Source organism: Narcine bancroftii, chromosome 8 (genome assembly GCF_036971445.1).
Source record: "Narcine bancroftii isolate sNarBan1 chromosome 8, sNarBan1.hap1, whole genome shotgun sequence".
Classification (NCBI taxonomy): Eukaryota; Metazoa; Chordata; class Chondrichthyes; order Torpediniformes; family Narcinidae; genus Narcine; species Narcine bancroftii.
The window spans coordinates 24469770-24493047 of record NC_091476.1 but is presented as its reverse complement, the minus strand read 5'-3'; the positions used below and the strand labels follow the sequence as shown (position 1 = coordinate 24493047).

Below are 23278 nucleotides of genomic sequence, written 5' to 3'. Positions count from 1 at the left end.
GACAATCAAAGCAAATAATTGTGTAGAAACAGGTTAGAAATTGTTGATACCAAAATATAACAAAGAATGGCTAAAAGATTGATAAGGAAGAAAATTGGAGTACAAGATGTAACAGAATATTAAAAGGGTAGTGTGAGTTTCTATCACTATTTTAAAAATGTTAACAGAATAAGTGTTAATCCTATAGAAAATATGTTTCGTGGAATTAGTGAGAACTGCAGGTCAGGATACTCTATCTTTGTTCTACCTCCAGGCAGAAGGTACTGAAGCCTCATGTCCAGGACCTCCAAGTTCAAGAACAGTTTTTATCCAACAGTTGTCAGCTCTTAAATCTCCCTGTGATAGTCTACCCTTAACCACAAATTAGCCAGGGACCACCAAAAGATCTGCCTGCACTATTGAAATTTCACTTTGTCTTGCACTAACTGCAATGGGGGTGGGGTGAAATGACAGCACAAGTTACAACTGGTCAATTGCAATGTGACGTTGCAGTTACAATCAGACCGGCCGTAAACTAATTAAATGATGCAGCAAGCTTGAGCGGCCAATGTCCTGTATATGCTCCTAATTTGAATGCTCAGGTGTGAGTTTGTATACCAGTATTTAGCAAATTATAATATCAATTTTACAGCACAACCAATAGAATCAGACTTAAAAATGTTATAAGTCTGACAAACATGTGACCCCCCCCCCCCGAAAGAAAAATGATGAAACAAAGAGGAAACAAAACATGGCCAGTTTTTGTGCAATTTATACTTGCCATTCAGGAGGTGCCAAATTTTGTGCTACTAACACAAATAAAAAGTTAAATTTCCCCCAACCACGCAACAGTTAAAAAGAATATGCTAAGGTGACAGTGGGATTTCTCCCTTTTTTTTAAACAAAATCAGACATAGCCGACAGAATAAAATTCTTGTTATTATCTTCTGAATTATGTTGATTTTGAATTCAACTCTTACCCGTGAGAAAGGGAAGCTTGTATATTGTAACATGCAAGAAGAGGCTTTTCAGAAAACTCAAACACAAAGTAATTTGTGTCCCCATCTTCCTCTTCAAGTCCAGGAGGATTTGCCAAAATGTTACAAAGAATTTCCTTATCCTGCTCTGAAAAGTTGAAATAGAGTCATTATGTCCATTTAATTATTTTTCCATATTATTCTATATAAATACTCTATTGTGCTTATCAGAAAAGTCTATATCCAATAGTTAACTGATTTCACAGCTGAAATTATGGTTACATTCAAAACTTTATAGCTTTAATATTGGTCATAGCTGGTATCCTCACGAACAAGTTACACTAATGTCATGACTGAAGAAACTGCTAATGTACATTAGAATTAGCACTAAGCCTAGCGGAGTGTATGTACACCTGGAAAACACAATCAATCAAAGAGAATATATAAAGAAATATAAAACAATGCTAAAGTGACACAGGTCAAAACATTTTATTTATGGTAAAGGTTCCATTATTGTCATGTAATACTATATTTAGAAGGTAATATACATGAGATTCTTTAACTTTTGTCTATTATAAGGCAGACAGAGAATCACCACTTTCTCCAGCACCCCTCACAAAAACCTACAGCACCTGGTGTTCTTAGGCAGTCTCTCCTCTAAGTACTGACCAGTCCTGAGCCTGCTGAGATCAGACAATCTCAGGAATATTCAGGCTATTAGGTGCCTTTATGGATGTTGTGGATATAGCTATTATGGATGAATTTAGACCATAAAGTAACCAATGTTCTATGTTCCATCCTGTGATAGGAAGCTCTCTCAATCTAAATACAAGATTTATAAAATATTACAGCAGTCTTGATCTTTCACTGGAACTTGTCTTGTTACTATCGCTGGGTTAGACTATTGGGAAACCCAAACTGTTACGTGGACACCATAGCTTAACCACAGGACAAGTACACCACAAGCCAGCAAAGACAAAGTTAACAAGAAAAACTTGGATTCAGGACCAAGATTAAAACTTCAATGTACAAAGAGCAATCAGGGTGAGTGAGATTTTTTAAAAAACCCAGAAGCATGAGAGAAACTAGAATCTTGAAGAAAAAAACCCAGAATGGAAGAACAGAAAGAAAATATAGGGTTAGAAATGTCATTGCTTTAATTGGGCCATAGTTATTGAACAGCACAGCAGAGGGGCGCCAGTGGCCATGTGAGTCACTGGAACCCAACTCATCCATCACCTGCAGAAAATTCCCAGGCCAAGCTCATTTTCAAAATCAAAGTGGACTGGACAATTATAGAGCCTTCCATAATGTTGGGGACAAAGACACTTTTTTCCTTTATTTGCCCCTGTGCTCCACAGTTTTAAATTTGTAATCAAACAATTCGCGTGATTAAAGTGCACATTCCAAATTTTATGAAAGGTTATTTGTACATATTTTTGTTTGACCATATAGAAATTACAGCATTTTTTATACTTAGTTCCCTCATTTCAGGGCACCATAATATTTGGGACATAGCACGATATATATATTAAAGTAGTCATGTTTAGTAATTCATAAGCATCATGAAGTGCTGAGTATCTTCTCTGGTGATGTTATGCCAGGTCTCCATTGCAGCCATCTTCAGCTCCTGCTTGTTTTAGAGGCTTGTCCTCTTAAGTTTTCTCTTCAGCGTATGGAAAGCATGCTCAATTGGATTGACTGATGACTGATTAGCCAGTCAAAAAATTTCCAGTTTTTAGCTTTGAAAAACTTCTTTGTTGCTTGAGCAGTATGCTTGAGATCATTATCTTGCTGTGGGATAAAGCACCATACAATATGTTTGGAGGCATTCAGAATTAATTTTGCTATTCCCATCAGCAGTTACATTATCAGTGAAGTTAAGTGTGCCAGTACCTGTAGCAGCCTTACATGCCAGGCCATATCAGCCCCTCCACCATGTTTCACAGATGAGATGGCACGCTTTGGATCTTGGGCAGTTCCTTTGCATCTCCACACTTTGTTTTTGCCATCACTCTGATACAGGTTAATCTTGGTCTCATCTGTCCACAAGAACTTTTTCCAAAATGCTGTAGGCTCTTTTAAATACTTCTAAACACATTTGAAAGTTAAATACAATTTACTCTTACAGTCCAATTATAAGGGGCAATATTTTGTTTGGTTAAAAATGATCAACACATTCCCAAAACAGACAGTCATGTTTTAAAAAAATCTCCCCATTCTGTGGTTTGCATCTTGCCTCTGTTTTTCTCTTCATGAAGTCTTTTGCGGACAGTATTCATTGACACATCCATCCCTGCCTCCTGAGGAATGTTTCTGATCTGTCGGATAGGCGTTTGGGGATTTTTCTTCACTGTCATCATCAGTGGTCTTCGTTGGCCTACCTGGCCCCTTGTGATTACTGAGTTCACCAGTGCGCTCTTCCAAACTGTTGATTTTGGTAATTCCAAAGTCTGGATAATTGTTTTTCAGCTTCATAAAGGCCTCTTGGACTTTCATGGGGCACAACTCTGGCCCTCACAATTGAAAAATGACAACTACGGATTCCAATGTGATCAAAAGCTTAGAGGTAAGCCAAACTCTTTTATTAAGCAATTAAACATGCTTGAGTAATTTCAAACACCTTTGAAGCCAAATGTCCCAAACATTATAGTGCCCTGAAATGGGGGAAACTATGTATAAAGGGCTGTAAATTCTACATGGTCAAACCAAAATGTATACAAATAACCTTTAATAAAATCTGGAATGTGCATTTTAATCACATAAATTGTTTGATTACAAATTTAAAACTGTGGAGCATAGAGACAAATAAAGGAAAAAATATCTTTGTCCAAATATTATGGAAGGCTCTATATGTCTGCAGGGCTGGAAAAATGATAGGAATAATGAGAAGAGAGGGATTTAGGCAGAAGTTTCAAGGATGAATTATACCCAGAAAGGCCTAATTAATCAAAATAACCCGGAAATGGCTGTAACTACAAATCACTTCAAGATAAAGTCCTTTTTATTAACATAGTACTTTAAAAAAATACAGTGGGGTCTAAATTCCAAGTTATAATACCAACAGGGAACTTCTATTCCATAAAAGCAAAAAGAAATAAAGATTTTAGGGAAATCTTTTAAAGATTTTAGTGGAATTGAACATGACAATAAATGGATTCATAAATGACAATTTCCTGGGAGTTTTTAATTGGAGAGAATACCAATGAAACATAGTACAACATAACACATGTTGCACATCAAATGAGAATTGACAAAATAAAGGTTCTTGATCCGATGTTTCCTATTTATTTATACTCAGAATGCATACATAAAACATGCCACCTACAAAACTAAGAACACACTGTATTAATGTAGCCCAGTCAATCAATTAATGGTAATCTTATTGAGAAGCCACCTACTCCCCATATGTCAACTTTGAAGTGTTAAATCTCACGATGCTAGACTCGGTAAACAAAAACTACTGCCAAATGCATGGAAACATTACACATTTGAAAGCTAAATACAATTTACCCTTATAGTCAATCATAAGTGGCAATATTTGATTTGGTTAAAAATGATCAACACATTTCCAAAAAGGCAGTCATGCAATGTTGCAAATGGAAGTTCCTGCTGTGACAGATTATAGATATGTTTTTGGGAGATAAATTGGGGCAGATTTTTTAGTGTAGGTCACATACAAACACTTTAAAACAGATCTTATTTAAAATAATGCAGCTCTGCTCATGCTAGTCAGGCTGGTTCCAAGAGCCTTTGCAAAAGCTTTGGAGAGTTCCCAAGAGACTTCACTAATGGATTGTTGTTTACAAAGAGGCAACAAATGAAAGAACTTGTCAGAGCTGCAGGCTGTCTGGAGTGGAACTTGCTGTTCTAAGAGGGTCTTGTTGTTTTGCAAGCAGAGAGAATCAAACAGGCTTTCTCTCTGACAGAGAGAGAGAGAGAGAGAGAGAGAGAGAGAGAGAGAGAGAGAGAGCGAGAGAGAGAGAGAGAGCGAGAGAGAATTCAGTTTTGCAGTTTTACAGTCAGCAGCAGCAGCTGGGACTAGAACAGGCCAAGCAGGGAAGCTTGTGGAAAAACCCCATTTAGAAGACAGGTTGTATGTGCTTAGTTCAGCCTGGTCAAAGCCCTTGGGGTTCACACAAGAGGAGAGGACTGGCTGCCTAATGTTCACTTGAAATAAGAGAAACAAAAAGGAACTCTGTGGTGACCTGAAAGAAAGAGGTTATCATCTGGAAAATGCTGATGGGGCAAGTTTCTTCGACAAGACATTGAAGTGGCTGGTTACAAGGATTCAGTTTGTCGGTGTCCGACGAACAATAAATCGCTCTGAAAATCAACAAGAACCTTCCTGAGCGGTAACCATTTACCTTTCTAGCATCAAGGCCTGGTGAACATCATAAATGTTAAATTCTGTGCACAGTATAAGAATTGCTTGCAACCTGTAAACTTGGAGGAATGAGAAGTGAGATTGGACTGTAAATCAAATAACTTTTCTAAACTTGCGCACACATTACATAAATGTGCACTTAGAATTAGAAGGGGGTTAAGTTAAGTTAGTTAAGTTAATAGTGATAAGATAAAGTTTTATCCTGCTTTCATTCTTAAAGATCATTAAAAGCAACTTTTGTTTAAGTAACCATTGGTCTTGGTGAATATCTATTGCTGCTAGGTTTTGGGGTCCTCTGGGCTCATAACACTATCTTGTCCAATAATGAGGAGTACAAATTGGACCTCATTAACAATTGCTGAACACTTTCAGGCATTAGAATGGTAGCATTCTCTTCAAGTTCATTTATAGTAAAGTATACCTACTCCACAGCCTAACCAACCCCACTCAAATGAATAGGCTTGCAGATACATCTAGTGGTGGAGTACAGCCAGGATATTGCTGGTGGGGTACTAAATTTGGAATCTCAAATCATGCCAGAATTTAAGCTGGCTGTTCTGGGTGGAAATGCTACCAAAATGAGAAAATCTGGGCCTATTTTCAAATTAAAGAGGCATGTGTTAATATTGATATAACAGAAAGCAAAGATATAAAATAAAGGAAGGGGTTTGATAACACATAAATTTATTCATAAGGATGTGCAACCAGGGATAGAATTTGACCTGTCCCTTATGGGAAGCATGTCATGTGGCAATTTCTAAAATGTGCTTCCATTATTTTTAGTTGAACAGAATATTCTGCTGCCACAACATTTGCCTGTTTTTAATTGGTAATCAAAACAGCATTGTTTATGGTGAATGTGCGATCTGTTGTTCTGAAGACTGATATGTACAGTAATAAGAAAGACAGAATTTGAGAGATATGTTCATTGACTGATGGCATTCGTTATATTTCTGTTGTGGTGTTTGGTCAAAATAATGTATATTATTTTTAACCTATATGATTTAGGACTGTTGCAGTTTGTCCATTTTATTCCACTTTTCAAATCAACTGTGATTCCATTATAAATGTCACGATGAAAACATCTAATTTTACTCTGCATTACCTCTATAAATTATAGAGGCAAATTTTCAATATTTTTGTTGTCACCATCATTCACCAGGAGGTATTCCTGCTTCACCGTTCAAAAGGAATCATGTACATCAGTCTGGATCATCCAATTTCAAATGTCAGTTTTATAAATTTACTTTGAATAGCTTAGCTGCAATTATAAAATAGCACCAGATAAAACAAATCTTTAGTCACAGTTATAAAATAACTGTTCATCTCTGAACAGCTCTTAAAACTCATTATTTCTAATGAGTTGAATCCACAAAAAAGCATACTATGTGCGATCAAAGTTATTTATGTTCTCACCTTTTATTTAAGAGTACATAAAATATTTTAGCACTCACCACATGCAGAACTGCCATAAAATTCCCAACGAAGGGCTGGATCATCTTCACTTCGCCCCCTCAAGTCAGTCAAATATTCTAGGCAATTAATAAAAATATATATTTTATTGAAGAGCTGCAATTTATTTTTGCAGTACATTATGTCAAAGTCAAAATATTTTAGCACAATTAACAAATCCTGAATCTAATCACATACCACAATCACAACACTCCTATTTCTAATGGAAGATATGATTCCAATGGATTGACGTTCCCATGAGGGTAAAATTCAATCAGTAGAAGGTGAATGGTAGCAAATCACGATGAACACATTCTCCTGATGTGTTTAACTTCGTTGGGTTTTGAAATGTCACTACTAAATGCTCTAAGAGGGTCAACTTGCTTCCAGCAGAGCAATGATATAAACAAGAAAATAATCTCTGTACCAGTGATGAAGGCTGAAGAAGAAAAAGTGACTAATATATCGGGAAAATATTCTCCACACAGGTATGAAACCAATTTAACCTTTCAACGGTGAGCTTCAAAAATTCTGAAGTATTGCAATATTTTTACATGACCCCTGTGGGGAATTTTATTCAAAACATAATACCCCATTTGCACACAACACATCCATACACAAACCCCACTGGACGTAAAGTGACGTGAGATAGAGCATAAACCAGGTTTTCAATTCACATGCACAAACTTTTTCTGTACATTTCCCCAGAGCAAGCCCTAAATGGATGCTTGTAAAGGTACCACTTAAGACTGTGGAGTTCAGCGTGCCCTTTGCTCTGCATGCAGGTCCTCTTTGAAGTCGTTTTGTGTTCTTTCCCCTTCCCAACACCTGCCTGTTGGGGGGAATCCTTTCTGCAATACCTGATGGTTTTCGGCAACATCTAGTTCCACCAATCTTTCTCAACCCCAATCTACCTTTCCATTTCCCCTTCTAGAAATTCCCCCTTTGCTTACCTCATCCATTCTCTCACTGATACCTATCTTGCCAGCATTTGACCAATTTACTTCACACAAAGGCTGTTTTATCAATACAGCATGGGCTTTGTGTGAAAGAAGTTCATTGCTTGAGTGCATTTTACAATACTGGTTGAGATCTCCCTCAGTGCTACTTTAGTGTGCTTTTTCTATGAGTGCTGTAGAATTTCTAGCACAGCAATTCATTTGAAGAGAGCTAAAATACCTTTTGATGATTATTGTTGCAACAAAAAATATTGAAAATTTAGATCTTTAATTTATAGAAGTAATGCAGAGTAAAATTAGATATTCTCATCATGACCACAGTTGATTTGAAAAGTGGAATAAAATGGCTACAGGGTAGAAACTATCTTTAAGCCTGTTGGTACACAATTTCACAGCCCTGAGCAAGGAGTGTTTCTTGGATGTCCTGGGTCCTTCAGAATGATGGATGCCTTTCCTAGGCAGTGGGAGATGTAGATGAAGTCCTTGGAGGGAAGGATAGTTTGCTTGATGCTCTGTGATGCATTCACTGCTGGCTGTAGCTTCTTCTTATCTTCATGTTAATGGTTTTTGAATACAACAGGGCATATTTGTGCTGAATTGAAAAGCTCCTTTTGGTACCTGGATCTTTTGTAATGAAGGATAAATCTGTGCCCAAGGAAAATGAGGAATTGGCTTAAAACATTGAGGAGTATTATGAACTATTATCACACTAGGTATAAGTTGAGGCACTGGATGTGAGTTAACAAGATGAATTTGTTTATTTGAATTGCCTTTTCTCCCCCCCCCTCCCCTTTTACTGCCTTTGCAGTTCATCTACCCACCCAGCCATCCCTCCTCCCCCTCATTGCTGCTGTCTCTTCCCTCCTTTCTCCACCTATCATCCCTTGCCTTTCCCCCCCCGCCCCCATTCTTTTGTTTGGACATCTGCTGGCATTTCTCATACTTTGATGAAGGGCTCAAGCTCAAATCATCGGTATATATCTTTGTCATATAAAGGTCACTGTTTGATCTGCTCAACTTCTCCAGCATTTTGTGTTTTTTACTTCAACCAAGGTGTCTACAAGAATTTTATGTTTTACCAAATGAATTTGTTACATGTGCAATTTTTTCCATTTAAAGTAACTTTTTAAAAATAATATATTGCTAAAATTAATTTTAATCTGTTCTTTTGATTGAAAATTATGGTTGTATATAAAATAACAAAATATGTCGTCTGAATACCTTGAAAAATTATTAATATAAATATTAAATTTGTAGTTTATCTACATACCTTTCAGAAACTGTTCCATGGGCTCACTATGAGTCAACTTCAGAACTGTCTGACCTGAATAGGTAGCAAGAGTGGGATCTGCACCATACGATAGCAGAACGTGGACAACATCCAAATTGTCATTAATGACAGCATCGTGAATTGGTCTAAAGAATTAACAAAACACTGAAGTAAATTGCATTTGAAACCATATTTAATTTGGAACAAGCTAAATTATTTAAAAATAATTTTTTAAAAATCAGCATTATAAATATCACAGAAATAACTCTATCACAACCATAACTGAAGAATCTTTTATTTTTTTTTCACACTATGAACCATACTGACCAAAATACACACAAACATTTCCCTCTTGAATATACACAGTGTCATTTTCTCCCCTTTTGCCCCCTCCCTTCCCTCCAACTGAAGAATCTTTTAAGGGGATCAGTACCACAGTAAAAATTATGCATCATACAATGTTGCCTTTCACCAATACAAAATTCATCTGAGGGAACCATATCTCTGTGAAGAAACACAATTTGACAAAAACCATTTTAAATGATGCTAAATCAAACAAAATCAATCTGGTTAATTACTACTCCCTATCATCAAAGAGTGGATTATTTTCATTTATTGGTGCCATCAAGTGGTTCTACTCAATCATCTACTCACCAATGCTCAGTTTTGGTTTCACAAGGAACTCTCAGTTTCGGACGTCATCACAACAATGAACTGAATTCCAGTTGCGAAGTGAGACTGCCTCGAGAAAGCTCAACTATCTACAGCTGACCATCCACACGTCATAAAATCAGAGGTACAGATGTTTGTTGGTGATTGCACAGTTCTATTTGCAACTCTTCAGCAAATTTACATTCCAATATGCTTAGGCTAATAAGAGGTAAGTAATATTCACACCACAGATGTGCCACCAGGCAATGACACTCCAGCAAGAGAGACTAACTACCAACCCTTCTCATTCAATGCCATTGTCTTTGCTGAGTCCCCACCATCAATATCCTGGGGTCACCGCTGAATAAAAACTCAACTAGATCAGAGGCTGATTATTCTGCACCATTAATCAGCATCTAATACCCCAAATTCTTTCTTTGTCTAGAAAGTAGTGCCACACTAATACCAAGGTGAAATGCAAATAAGGTATTGCTGCTATACACCCTTCCATCTTTACTTTCCTTCCCAATCCTAATCTCTTTGTTTGCTAAACCTGCTCTCTCCTCTTCCCAAATGCCTAAGACCACTTTTTCCCCTCTCACAGTCTAAAATCGAGTTGTCCCACAAAACAAAATCTTTAATTTCCTTTTACTGGGAAGCTGTCGGGACTATTTTCTATCCTTGGTCTGCTAGATTGGTGAAACTGAAACCCACAATTCAAAACAGGTGCACACATTCAGATGTAGGTTCCGAGCTAGTTCAATACTACCATATTCAAATCCATGGTGTGCCCAAAAATACACATTTAAATTTGAAGGCCATTAATATTAGTTCCACAGGATTATTATTATTCTAGTTGAGTTAATATACTATAGGGATAAATTTTAGTCTTAGTGCATTGTGAATTGAAAGGGACAGAATTGAAAGAGGTATTTTTTTCTCAGATGGATATTAGGCTGGAACAGATTGCAAGAACAGGGAGGAGTGAGAGATCACAGAGAAATGTGAAAAGGCGAATGACACGGAGGCTTTATTTAAATGAACTGGGAACCACTGTTATCAAAAGCAGGGATGATAGCTGTACAAGACTAGGTGTGAGTTTGAATATGTGAATAATATTTGGGATGAAGTCAATTTTATAAAGGTTAGAATGAGGAAGGCCATCTGGGAATGCAAGGGAACTATCATGCCCAGAAATAACAATGAGAAGGGTATCAATAGTTCTGTTTCTCCAGGGCTGGATGTCAAACAAACAGGCCAATAACTCAGAGGCTTTGGACGATAAAATAAATACTAATCAAGTGAAACTGGATATCATCAGTCTAGATGTAGAAACCAACATGTTTTGCGTGATGTGGAAAGGTTAAAGAGGTTAGGACTTTATTCCCTGGAGCACAGAAAAATGAGGGGTAATTTGAAAGAGGTTTAAAAAATTATGCTGAGTATAGATACGGTAAATGCAAATAGGCGTTTTCCACTGAGTTTAGGTGAGATACACACCAGAGGACATGGATTAATGGTGAAGGGGGAAATGCTTATGGGGTCATTAGAGGTAACTTTATACAGAAAGTGGTGGGAGTGTAAAATGAGCTGCCAGCTGAAGGGGAAAATGCAGGGTCAATAGTATCATTTAAGAAAAATGGACAGGTACATGGATGAGAGGGGTATGGAGGGGATAGTCTGGGGCATAGGTCAGTGGGACTAGGCCGAAAACTGGTTTGACACAGACTCGGACTGTGTCAAACCAGTTTCTGTGCTGTTGTGTTCGTGGTTCTATGCAATATCAAATCTTGTAATCAATACCATGTTCACATCGGTAAAATATATATATGATATTCTTACCTGGTACCATCCTGGGCACTGCAGTTCACATCTGCTCCACGCTCCAGGAGCCGTGTAACAATGTCAAGCCAGCCACGTGCAGAAGCTTCGTGCAATGCTGTATAGCCTGCATTATCTCGATGATTAATATCACACACTTCATTCTCCAAACAGTAGATAATCACATCCTGTACAATCAAAAGGGGATTTTTTTTAAAAAAATCATGGAAAAATAGAAAATTCACTGCTGCTCTTACATCTTTACATTTGAATTATATTAGTTTTTACTTATAAGTTCTTTCTTCTCCTTTCAAACATGCCCGATTATGTTTATGAGTGGCTGGCTTAAAGGCTATTTTTTAATATATGAGTTTTGGTTTGGTCAGTTATCATACACAGTGAATAGCAGGACCCTCCAGATGTTGTTGAACCGAGATATAGTTCCCTGAAAATGGCAACATAGGTAGGCAGGGTGGTGAAGAAGACATATGGCACACTTGCCTTCATCATCTGATGTCCTAAGTGTAAGAGTTAGGAGTCATGTTATAGTTAAACAAAACATTGGTTGGGCCATTTTGGGAGTATTGTTCAAAGTTCCAATTTATTTTTAATTTATTTTAAAATTTAAATTTAGGCATATATCACGGTAACAGGCCATTTCGGCCCATGAGTCTGTGCCTCCCAATTTACACCCAATTAATCTTCACCCCCGGTACATTTCGAGTGGTGGTAGGAAACCGGAGCCCATGGGGTAAATCTCACGAAGACATGGGGAGAACATACAAAGTCCTTTCAGACAGCGCGGGCTTCGAACCCCTTTCCCGATCGCTGGCAGTGTAAAGGTGTTGTGCTAACTGCTATGCCAACTGTGCTGCCCAAATTATTGTCAGAGTATATATATGACATTATATACAACCCTGAGATTCTTTTTTCCTGAAGGCCAGGCAGAATATCTACTAATTGGTAACTGTAAACTGTATATGAGAAGAAATACGTACACAAAGAGAGAAATGTAAACAAAGAAAGAAATGTCAAACTGACTGTGCAAATAATGAAAATAAAACAATATTCAGTAATAAATAATGTGCAAAGTCAGAGCCCTTAAATGAGTCTCTGATTGAGTTTGTTGTTTAGGAGTCTGATGGTGGAGGGGGAGCAACTATTCTTGAACCTGGTGGCTCGAAGATTGTGGCACCGATACGTCTTTCCTGATGGCAGCAGGAAGTTCATGGCATGTGCTAAGTGATGTGGATCCTTGATGATTGCTGCTGCTCTCCGATGGCAGTGTTCCCTGTAGATGTGGTTGATGGTGGGAAGAGTTTTACTTGTGATGTACTGGACTGTGTCCACTAACTTTTCGATGGCTTTCTGCCCAGAGGTATTAGTACCTTCATATCAGACCATGATGCAGCCGGTCGCACACTTTCCACTGTACACCAGTAAAATTTTGCCAATGACATAGCGAACTTCCACAAACTCCTGAGGAAGTAGAGGTGCTGACATGTTTTCTTCATGATGACATTGTGTGCTATTCTAGTTGCTAAACCATAGGAAAAATGTGATTAAGGTCACAATATTTCAGAAAAAATGAACAAGGATGGAGGGCTTGATTTATAAGGAGTCACTGGATAATCTGGGTGTATTTTCCCTGGAGCAAAAGAGGCTGAGAGGTGACAGGATGGAGCTATATAAAATTATGAGAGGCACAGTTACAGTAAATAGGTAATGTCAATTTCCTATGTTAAGGTTGTCTAAACCCAGAGAACATAGGTGAGAGGTAGGGTATTTAAAGAGATGTGAAAATTAAATGTTTCACATAAAAAACAGTTGGTATCTGGAATGAGCTGCCTTAGAAGAAAGAGGAAGCATAAACAGTAGAAACATTTAAGAGACATCTTGGACATATACTTTAGTAGGCAGGGCATAAATGGGTGTGGAATTAATGGAAGTAGGAAAGATAGTCAGTATTGATGTGGTGGGCAAAAAAACTTGTTTCCTTGCTGTACATCTCTATGTCTCCATCACCCACACCTTTGATCAAAAAGGTCTTAATTTCACTTGAAAGTTTGAGTAATCCTATTCTGATAGAGATGCTGGCTGGCATGGTGTTAAAAATGAACCATTTTTGGTAAGATATCTTAATTGGCCTAATTCATCCTCTCTTATGAGAAGAACAATCAAAAGGCTTGTTCTTCTCCTATTCTATTTAATACCTATCGCTCAATCTTTCCATTGTCATTTCATCTCCTCATGGAATCTTGGTTTTTTAAAAAAATTACAGTGATATATTTAGAGAAGCACAAAAACTGCAGATGCTGGAATCTGGATTGATTTACCAGTCAGCTAGCACCCACAGATAGAAATTATCTATCAATGTTTCAAGTTGGGACCCTTTTTCGAGGCTCTTTCGTCTATCAATTGTATCAAAGGTTTCCTGTCCATGGATCTCAAGCCAGGGCCACCTTCATTATTGTCTATTATTAAATAGCAATTCAGTGGACCACAAAGTAGTGAAAGCTTCCATATAAATTTGAAGATATTTTTGAGCTCTTCTTAAGGATTTGTTTACTATAAATTTCATGATTTCCCTGCTGGATCTTCCATGTAATGTATCTCCAGTGTTAACACAATAGTGTACAAATTCTTGCAAGCAACATCCAGGTCTTATAGTTACACACAATAGCATGGAAGATTCCTGGAGAAATAATTATTCATTACAATTGTGTTATCTTCTTCAGGATAATTAAAGGGCATGGCAGAGCAGGTTTCTTGGATAAAGTCATTTAATTTTCCTGCAATACTCCAAAAAGACCACAACATGGAGAACAATATAATCTGATGCCATCTGTCTTGATTGTGTATGTGCAGGCCTAGCTAAGAGTTGCAATTCTGCTACAATGCAAAATGATGCATGGTCACATATTTTGGAATTATTCAAGGAAAGAACATTGTTGCCAAAGCCATCTTTTATTGTCTCTCTCCATTATCCTTGAGAACATAGCGATGAACGAATTATTGAAGGCACTCCCACAATGCTGTGCAGTACAGAGTTTCAGGATTCATACTCGGCATAGTAAAAGAGCAGCAAAATAGTTCCAATTCAGAAAGGAGTGCGGTTTTGACAGAACCTGCAGAGTTGTGAAACAATCTCCTGTGTCCTTGTTCTTCTTATTGTACAGATTGTAGGAGTATAGCCTTCGCAAGCAACTGGAGATGGTACCAATTATAGCCACAGTACAAAAGTGGTAAACAGGACAAACTAGGGTAGAGAACGAGATACAAAGCTGGCTGGAAAGGTGTGGAATTTCTTGAGTGCTGTTGGAGACCCAATCCAGGAAAGAAGAGTATATTCCATTATTCTCATTACTTCTGCTTTTCGCTCAATGATGACGACATTTTCAATTTGCAAGGCATTGAAATCAATAGTGATACATGATGTAACTTTTTTTGCAGAGTAACCCAATAATAAGTGGCAGCACTGAAAAAAAAACTTTTCCAGGGATAGGGCTGGAAAGGGGTACTGATGGTAGTGATCAGCCATGATCTGTAAAATGGCGGTGCTGGCTCGACGGGCCTACTCCAGCTCCTATTGTCTATTCAAACATGCTGTTGATAACTGGTAATTCAAGTTTTCTCATTTTTCATAAATTTCTCGCTGAGTGTTGGAATATCCATTGTGAAAACAAAATTCTAAAAGGAGGCATTACATTTAGCATCCACTCTCCTTTCTCGATTTTTTGTAAATCTTTACTGTTTAAAAAAATCAGAAACAACTTCTTATTTTGTTTTGAAACAGTAATTCACTCTAATCTGAAATTGCTGCCCACAGTTGCAGTTACAGTACAGGTACTGCAATTTTCAGAAATACAATGGTGATCCCATGTGGCAGTTCATATGTACTGCAGCACTTATAAGTAGTTTACAAGATGCTATTTTAATCATGTAATCACTATTAATAACTTCTAAACTATTCTGATTATGTGATGAAAACAGTGAATTAGAAGCTTTTGGAACCATCAGGACTCAGCCAGGTGAGTAGAATTCTCATGTTTCTGAGACTCTTTCCATTTTGGGAACTCCATGTTGGCATCGAGTACTGATGTTTACCACGGTCAGTTGGAAACCAAAGCTTCTCATATTTTTGTCAAATCTGCCACACAACTAAAGAATTTCGAAGGCCATTTTGATTCACTTTGTGATCCATCAGAGTGGGATTAGCGCCTCTTTTTGGCAAATATTCTTGACATTGAGACAGATTCATTTTGAAGATCCGTGTTTACAGAACTGGATTCAGACTGTTCAGGCTTTCCTCATGTAGCATGCCCACACACAGAAATTAAACTTACATGCAACATACTGGGACTGATTTGAATACAGATCGCAAAGCTGAACAGCCAGTTTTACTACTGAAAATGGCAGATGTTTACAAATTCCACCATATTGCCATGGAATGGTCTGCATCAGACCCTGTGCTGTGATCGGGCTGCTGTAGCAAACATCGGGGCCGCAGACTGCAGCATGTAGTACACAAATGCTGCAATCTTTGTCAAAGGTTCCTGCCTGCAAAAGTGCAGCAGAAATAAAATCAATATGAAGCAGTCAGCAAAAAAACAAAAACAAATGAATGTCCCAATGGGGACCCATTAATTTACAAATGGTTCCAAACCTTCTGCCGGATGTACCTCTTGTTCTATAGTAGGTGAACAATGAAAGTTGAGGACTACAGCCTTTTGGCCCCATTTTCTGTCAGTAAGTGAGAAACATGCCACATGTACAAAATACACGATGGAAATGGAAACACACAGGAGACTGGAGATGGTAGAAATGATAACCACGTGAGGATTAATTCTGCATTTTCTGGACCAATTTCCCAATAAATGAGGATTTCTGCTTGAAATGAGCACAAATGCTCAAAATATGCAGTGTCATTTTTGTGTGTGATTTTTTAAATATATTCTAATGTTTAGGTCAAATTTTGCTACACATTGCCTAGCAGGCAAGCTTTCTTCCATTTGTCAGGCATATTTTTAAGGCCATGCACGTCAAGGTAGACCTTATTGCAAAGATAAAAAAATGTTATTTTGTTCCCTTTGTCCAAGAGAAATGTATCTGTATTCAAGGTAAAATTCATATGATGGAATGATTGGCTTCTTTTGTATTGTTATCATATTTGATTATCATTAACCTAAAAATTAGAACTCTATGTCCAATTTAGAGAATCAATTTGGCAGCATGCATTTTGTAGTCTGTTGATAAATGAAATACAAAACAGATAAATGAAAACGAGAAATCTGGAAGGTACAAAAAACAGAGCATTTATCAAATTATATTATGAAAGATTTTACCTCATAGCCTAATCGTGCTGCCTTCTGCAGCAAGGTTTCACCTGCATTCTTATTTACTATTAGTTTTCGTGTTTCAGATTGAGACAGCTGGCCTGTGGATGTCTCTGCTTGAGCAGATGGTGACAATGACCCTGTTGCATGTTTAATAGGAGTAACTGGGGATGTCCTTTTTTTCCAGCGGACTGAATAATCGCGTTTTTTCTTTGGTGACGGGCTCCAATCAGAATCGAGCATTAATGCTAAGCACTTCAGAGAGCGGCTTTGCTTTACTTTAATCTGATGTAAAACAAACATTTAATAGTTCAGTTAATAGGACAAAGAATTGAAATGCATTATACAATCTTATCAGTCAATTCAGTGATTTCTTTTCCATTGCCCATTTAACTTGGAAATAATGCAAATAGTTAATTAACTGGGTCAATTACTGAATCTACTCATTGCTGATTTTAAATTGGTTCTTAATAATAAACTTTGTCATTTGCAATAAGAAAATATGATCTGAATTATAATTCTATACAAACAGACCTAATATTTAAACAACATCGCTCACTGTCAGTTCCAAGCTTAAATCTCAATTTTCTTTATGCTGCCCCATGAACACATCAAGATTGATGCCTTAAGCAGACAAAGAATTGCTGGAGGAACATGGATAGAAATGGCCAGTCAACATTTCTCATACATCAGTGGCTCTCAACTTTTTTCTTTCCACTCACATACCACTTTAAGTAATCCCTACGCCACAAGTGCTCGCCGATTAGTAAGGGATTGCTTAAGATGATAGGTGAGTGGGAAGAGACGGTTGAGAATCACTGCCCTAGACCCAATTGTTACTGAAATATTTTGCTTGAAAAAAATTGTCATTGGCCCATTCCCTTTGAGTTATGAAACCATGCACATAACAAGTCAATTAGGCATGATTAAAACAGTGGTTTTCAAACTTTTTCTTTCCACCCACATACCACCTTAAGCAATCCCTTACTAATCACAGAGCATCTATGGCATAGGGAATACACGAAGTGGTACGTGAATGGAAAGAAAAAGGGAGAACCACTGGCATACATAAAGGGGAAAGAAGATGGAGGAAGAGTCCAGAGGTAATAGAAAAGGTATGAAAGGTGAAGAGAAGGGTAGAGGGATAAATAATTAGAAGGGGCTGGGGAGAATAGTTGGAGAGGGAAAAAATGAGTACAGGAGTAGGAAGAGATTGAAACAATGGAATCAGATAGGGTGGGGTTACCTAAAATTAGAAAACTCAAAGCTCATGCCTAGGTTTAAGGCAGTCCAGGAGGAATAAGATGTATAGATCTTCAAGTTTACATTTAGCCTCATCCTAGCAATAGATGAAGCCGAGGAAAGGTATGGCAGTGTAGGAATGGTTAGGGCAAACTTCTACCATGTTTTTCTATTTTTAAACGAATGATGCCTTACTTTCTTTTGTTAAAATCAGATCAAGCTCTTGAAACCTATATTTGTGTTATTGCCACTTCAAATCAAACTATGTATAATGCTCTTCTACCTGCTCCTTGATCCTTCATTCTTCATAACATGCCATTTACAAGACTGGTGCTGTATTCTATTAAACATCAAACACACCTTTTCATCAGCCTGCCCTCTTCAGGCACAGGGCTCCACATCTCAGAATATTTTCAATCTCTATTCTTTAATTATGTTGTGGTTTTACTATTCACTATCACTAATATTATCTAGCCCTGTAAGATTGCCTGAATTCTCCGTCCTTTGACTCGCATCTTGGATGCTTCACATTTTTTTTTTAGCTCACCACCACCTTGGCAGCATTCAATGAAGCTCCCATAATTTTGACGAGCTTTTGAAGTATCTTTCTAATATTTAATTTATGGCTGAATACTTATTTTTCAAGTACATCAAAAAGATGTAACATTATTGTAAATGTAGCCATCGTAAACTGTTTACCTTGTGCTTTCCTTGAATGTTTGCACCTTCTTCTGATGGCAGGGGCCCACTAATATGCTTTGTCTTACATTTACGTTTGCCTGATGGTTTTTCAGACTGGTACTGACTTGGAGATTCTTGTCTGTGAGATAAATTGAGAGCACTTGGAGTGCAAGCCTCTTTTAATTTCCGTACACTTCCTGACACAGGAATGCTGTGCCTGACATTCAGGTCCCAGTCAGCATTAGGCAATTTGTTTGAAGGAGCTAGCCTCTTTCGTGATGAAGCAGATGGTGTCCTTGTGCCTAAAAAGAAAACTGCAATAAGGTTAACTTGACCAGGTTCTATCTCTGTTTTAGAAACTGAATCCAGGCTGGAATGCAAAAGGCTTTCACTAAAATCCATTTTTGGCATCAATGGAGCATAGTCTGTTCTAATATCAGAACATAGAACAATGGAGCATAGGAAATGGCCCTTCAGCCTATGATGTCTGCAACAAACGCGATTGCCAAATTAAACTACAACTGTTGCTTGTGGACAAAACATATCCCTCTATTCCTTGTATATTCCTGTGTCCATCAAGAACCCTCTTAAATTATACTATTGTATCTGGTTCCACGTCTGCTCCTGGCAGCCCATTTCAAGTACTGTACCTACCCCTCTGTGTTTAAAAAAAAAATTGGCCCACAAACCTCCTTTAAATTCCTCCCACCTCCCAATATGGTAAAGAGATTCTGTCTACCTTATCATTCCTCTCATAAACTTTTATCGGATCTCCCATTAGCCTCTGCCACTCCAGAGAAATTAAGCAAGTTTGTCCAACCTCTCCTTACAGCTCATGTTCTGTAACCCAGGCAACATCCTGGTACATCTCATCCAAAGCCTCTATTTCCAAAGCCTCCTCATTCTTCATGTAATGGGGCAACCATAATTGCACATCATACTCCAAATCAAAGTTTTATATAACTGCCATACAAGTTCCTTACTCTTAAAGAAAATACAGTGTGATGTTTTATAAGATGCTTGAAATGATCACCACAGCATTTTTATTTAAACCAGCCAGTGCTTACAGTTGTTATCAAATTGGAGATATAAACATGGTGAGATATGAGCTGTCAACACACCCACCACAGAGAGCGACAACTAAATCATGAAGATAGTCAAGTCATGAAGTGAAACACCATGGAAATAGGCAATTTGGTCCACACTGACCATTAACCACTCTTTCCCCACATAAATCTCCTTTATTTTTGCTACATCCTCATATTCTTCTCAAATTGTCTTTTCTCTTCTTCCTTACTCCCAGGAACTAAAGCAGAAGCAAGAATTGGCCTACTCGAATCACAGACGATCAAATCATAGCTTTCCTCCTCACTCGCATACTGTCGGGCTCCTTGTGATTCAGATCTATGTAAATCTCGGCCTTGAATAGATTTAATGTTTCTGCTTCCACGGTGCTCCAAGGTTCAGAATTACAGAAATTCCAATCCTCCGAGCAAAGAAATTTCCCAATCCTTAATTGAGGATCCCTTTATTCTGAAGTACTGCCATCAGGGGAAATATTATGTTTTCAACCCTATCAACCCTCTTCAGAATTGTGTTTCAGTAGCATCTCCACTCACTCTTCATGCAATGTTCTCATCCCAAGATTAAACCTTGTAAATGTAAATATATCCTTGCTATAAACTTGGAGACTATACAATTCTCCAAGTGATCAGTGACCTTAAATCTGCTTTAAAACGTCCCAACTTTTAAACTTCATACTTGCAATGAAGGCCAACATTCCTTAGCCATCATAATCACTTGAAATATTCCCATGTTATCTTTTTATGTTTAATGTATTGGCTTCCCTAGATCTATCACATATTTCGTAGTCACAATTCTAAATGTTAATTTGCCTTTTCATTCTTCTTTCAAAATGAATAACTTCAGATTTCCCCAAATTCTACTCCACCCTCCAACTTCTTACCAACATACTCATCTGTCTACATCCCTTTGCAGGGTCTCTGTGGCTTCCTTATAATTTGCCAACCCATCTACCTTTTCCTCATCAGCAAATTTGGCTACAGGAAATTTGGTCCCTTCATTCAAGTTATTAACAATGATTAGAAGTAGCTGAGGCCCCACAAGTTACTTACAGTATTGCCAATCAGAATATTACTTTTTTCAGCTTCTCTGTTTTCAGTTGGTTGGCCACTTCCCTTTACATGCTAAATATTGTTCTCCAACCCTGCGTAATCTTATCTGCTGTCCCCATTAGTCATAGCACTGACCAAAGCATGGAACTTGTTCACTTTTTACTGTACAGAAGGAATAATTTGGCCATCATATTCATGCCAGAGCAATTGGATTGTTTGCCTTCTCTTTATTTTTCTGTCCTCTTGCAAGTAACTTCTCTCAAAGTCCCTTTGATTGTTTTAACTTTGACTTACATGGGGGTTCTTCACAGTGACTTATTTAACCTATCAGCACATTTCTGGGATGTGGGAGTAAACAATATGACCCAGCAGAAACCTTTGTTGTTCTAAGAATGTGCAAGCTCCATATAGACATCGCCCAAGGTCAGGATTCAACCTGGTTTACTGGAGCTGCGAGTCAACAAAATTAAGCTTAATTGCACAATTTTAATGGGTTCAGCTCTCGTATTAGCTAAGGTAATGTTAAGGTGGTTTTGTATTATATGGGTTTGACTGGGTTTTAAATCTTGTTGGGGATTGCGAGAGCAAGACTGTGAATGAGGAGGTGGAGCATTTAAAAAGCTCCAGAATTAGCAGGTGCTTGTTTCAACCACTCTATTGGCTAATTAGCTACAGACAATAAAAGGAAGGGAAGCTCAAACAGAGTGGCTATTGTGGAGTGACCAGTGTGTGTGGGAATCTAAGGCTTTGGATCAAGAGCTTTGGTGAGAAGAGGTGGAGGTGTAGGAGTTGATGCAAGGTAAGGACTGGTTTTTCTAACTTTTAAAAAGACAGTGGGAATGGCACACAGGGCAGGGACATGCTCCTCATACAGAATGTGGATTGTAAGGGAGGCCAACAGTATTCTTAATGACTTTATCTGCGAGAAGTCTATCCAACTGCAGTGTTGGGGAATTGGAGTTGGAGTTGTACTCTGGATCATTTGGGAAGCTGAGGTGGGGGGGAGTGGGGGGTGATAGGAGTTACAGGAATGCAATCACACCTGGGAGGCAGGAGGAAGGTTGCTGGATGACAGTCAGAAGAGGGAAAGGAAACTGGAAGGCAATGCAAAGTACCCTTGTGGCCCATTCCCCCTCAGCAACAAGTATATCCCTTTGGATACTGCTGAGTGAAATGATCTATCTGGCAAGGCAGCAGTGATTGAGTCTCAGAAGGAAAGGGTGAAATCTAGTAGAGATATAGGGGACTCGAGGAACAGAAAGATTCTAGATTTTAAATTTAAACATATAGCATGGTTACAGGCCCTTCCAGTCTGTGCTATCCAAATATCCCAATTAACCTACAAGGGTGGGAGGAAACAGGAGTTCCCAGAGGATAGCCTTGCATTCAAAACCAGGTTCCTGATGCTGTAACAGTTTTGTGCTAACTGCTACACTAACAGTGTCACCCTGAAGCTGCAAAAGAGGCACCAGAATAGTGTGTTGCCTCCCAGGTGCTTGGGTCCAGGATGTCTTTGAACGGGTGCAGAATATTCTTAAAGCATCCAGAAGTTGTGGTACATATCGGTACTAATGACTTCAGCAGGCATTGAGTAATGCTTCTGCAAGTTAGGTTTAGGGAATTAGGAAAAAGGCTGAAGACCAGGTCCTCCAAAGTGGTAATGTCTGGATTACTTCCGGGTGCCATGAGCAAGGGAAGATCAGAACAGAAAGATAGTGCAGACAAATGAGTGGCTGAAGAGATGGTGCAAAGTTTCATGTTCTTGGGTCACTGGAACCATTTCTGGGGAAGGAGTGACCTTTAAGTAGGACAGGTTGTACCTGAACCTGAGGGAGGCAATTATTCTGGCAGGGAGGTTTATTAAAACTGTTTGGGGGAGGGGGGGGGGGGAGAAATGAAATGAGATTCACAGGCAGATAGGGCACAAATGCAGCCAGTGGGGTGAGTTGCAATATAACAGGGCATAGAGTCAAATAAAGTAACAAATACAGGGCTAAAGTGTTTGTATTTAAATGCACAACACAAAAAATGAAGTGGATGATCTTGTAGTACAGATACAGATTAGCAGGTATTATGTTGTGGTCATCACAAAATCATGGTTGAGATCTGGATGCAATAACATTAAATCATTAGAAAGAGGTGACATGGGATCAGAAGATATAGATTCACTCAGAGTTGAGCTAAGAAATGGCAAGAGTGAAAAAGATACCATTGGCAATTATATACAGAACTCCAAACAGTAGCCAGGTGGATAACAAATTACAACAACAAATAGAAAAGATGTATCTGAAGGACAATGTTATGATAATCATGGAGGATTTTAACATGCAAGTAGATTGGGAAAATCAGGTTGAGACTGGATCTTAAGAGAACGAATTTGTAGAATGT

General features: G+C 38.2%; 1 protein-coding gene across 10 annotated transcripts in view; it reads right to left on the bottom strand.

Annotated features, from left to right (window-relative positions):
* LOC138740499 (BCL-6 corepressor-like protein 1) overlaps window positions 1-23278 on the bottom strand; it is a 139719-nt gene that overhangs the window by 6740 nt on the left and 109701 nt on the right. For all 10 annotated transcript variants that reach the window (XR_011342959.1, XM_069893232.1, XM_069893231.1 and 7 more), the window contains 6 exons: window positions 18774-19057; window positions 16842-17117; window positions 11518-11684; window positions 9025-9170; window positions 6798-6875; window positions 960-1104 (listed from right to left, as the gene is read on the bottom strand). Coding sequence is in view for 9 of the 10 variants with exons in the window: in XM_069893232.1 (XP_069749333.1) it covers window positions 960-1104; window positions 6798-6875; window positions 9025-9170; window positions 11518-11684; window positions 16842-17117; window positions 18774-19057 (1096 nt within the window). In the remaining variant the exon portion in view is untranslated. The remainder of the gene's footprint in view (window positions 1-959; window positions 1105-6797; window positions 6876-9024; window positions 9171-11517; window positions 11685-16841; window positions 17118-18773; window positions 19058-23278) is intronic.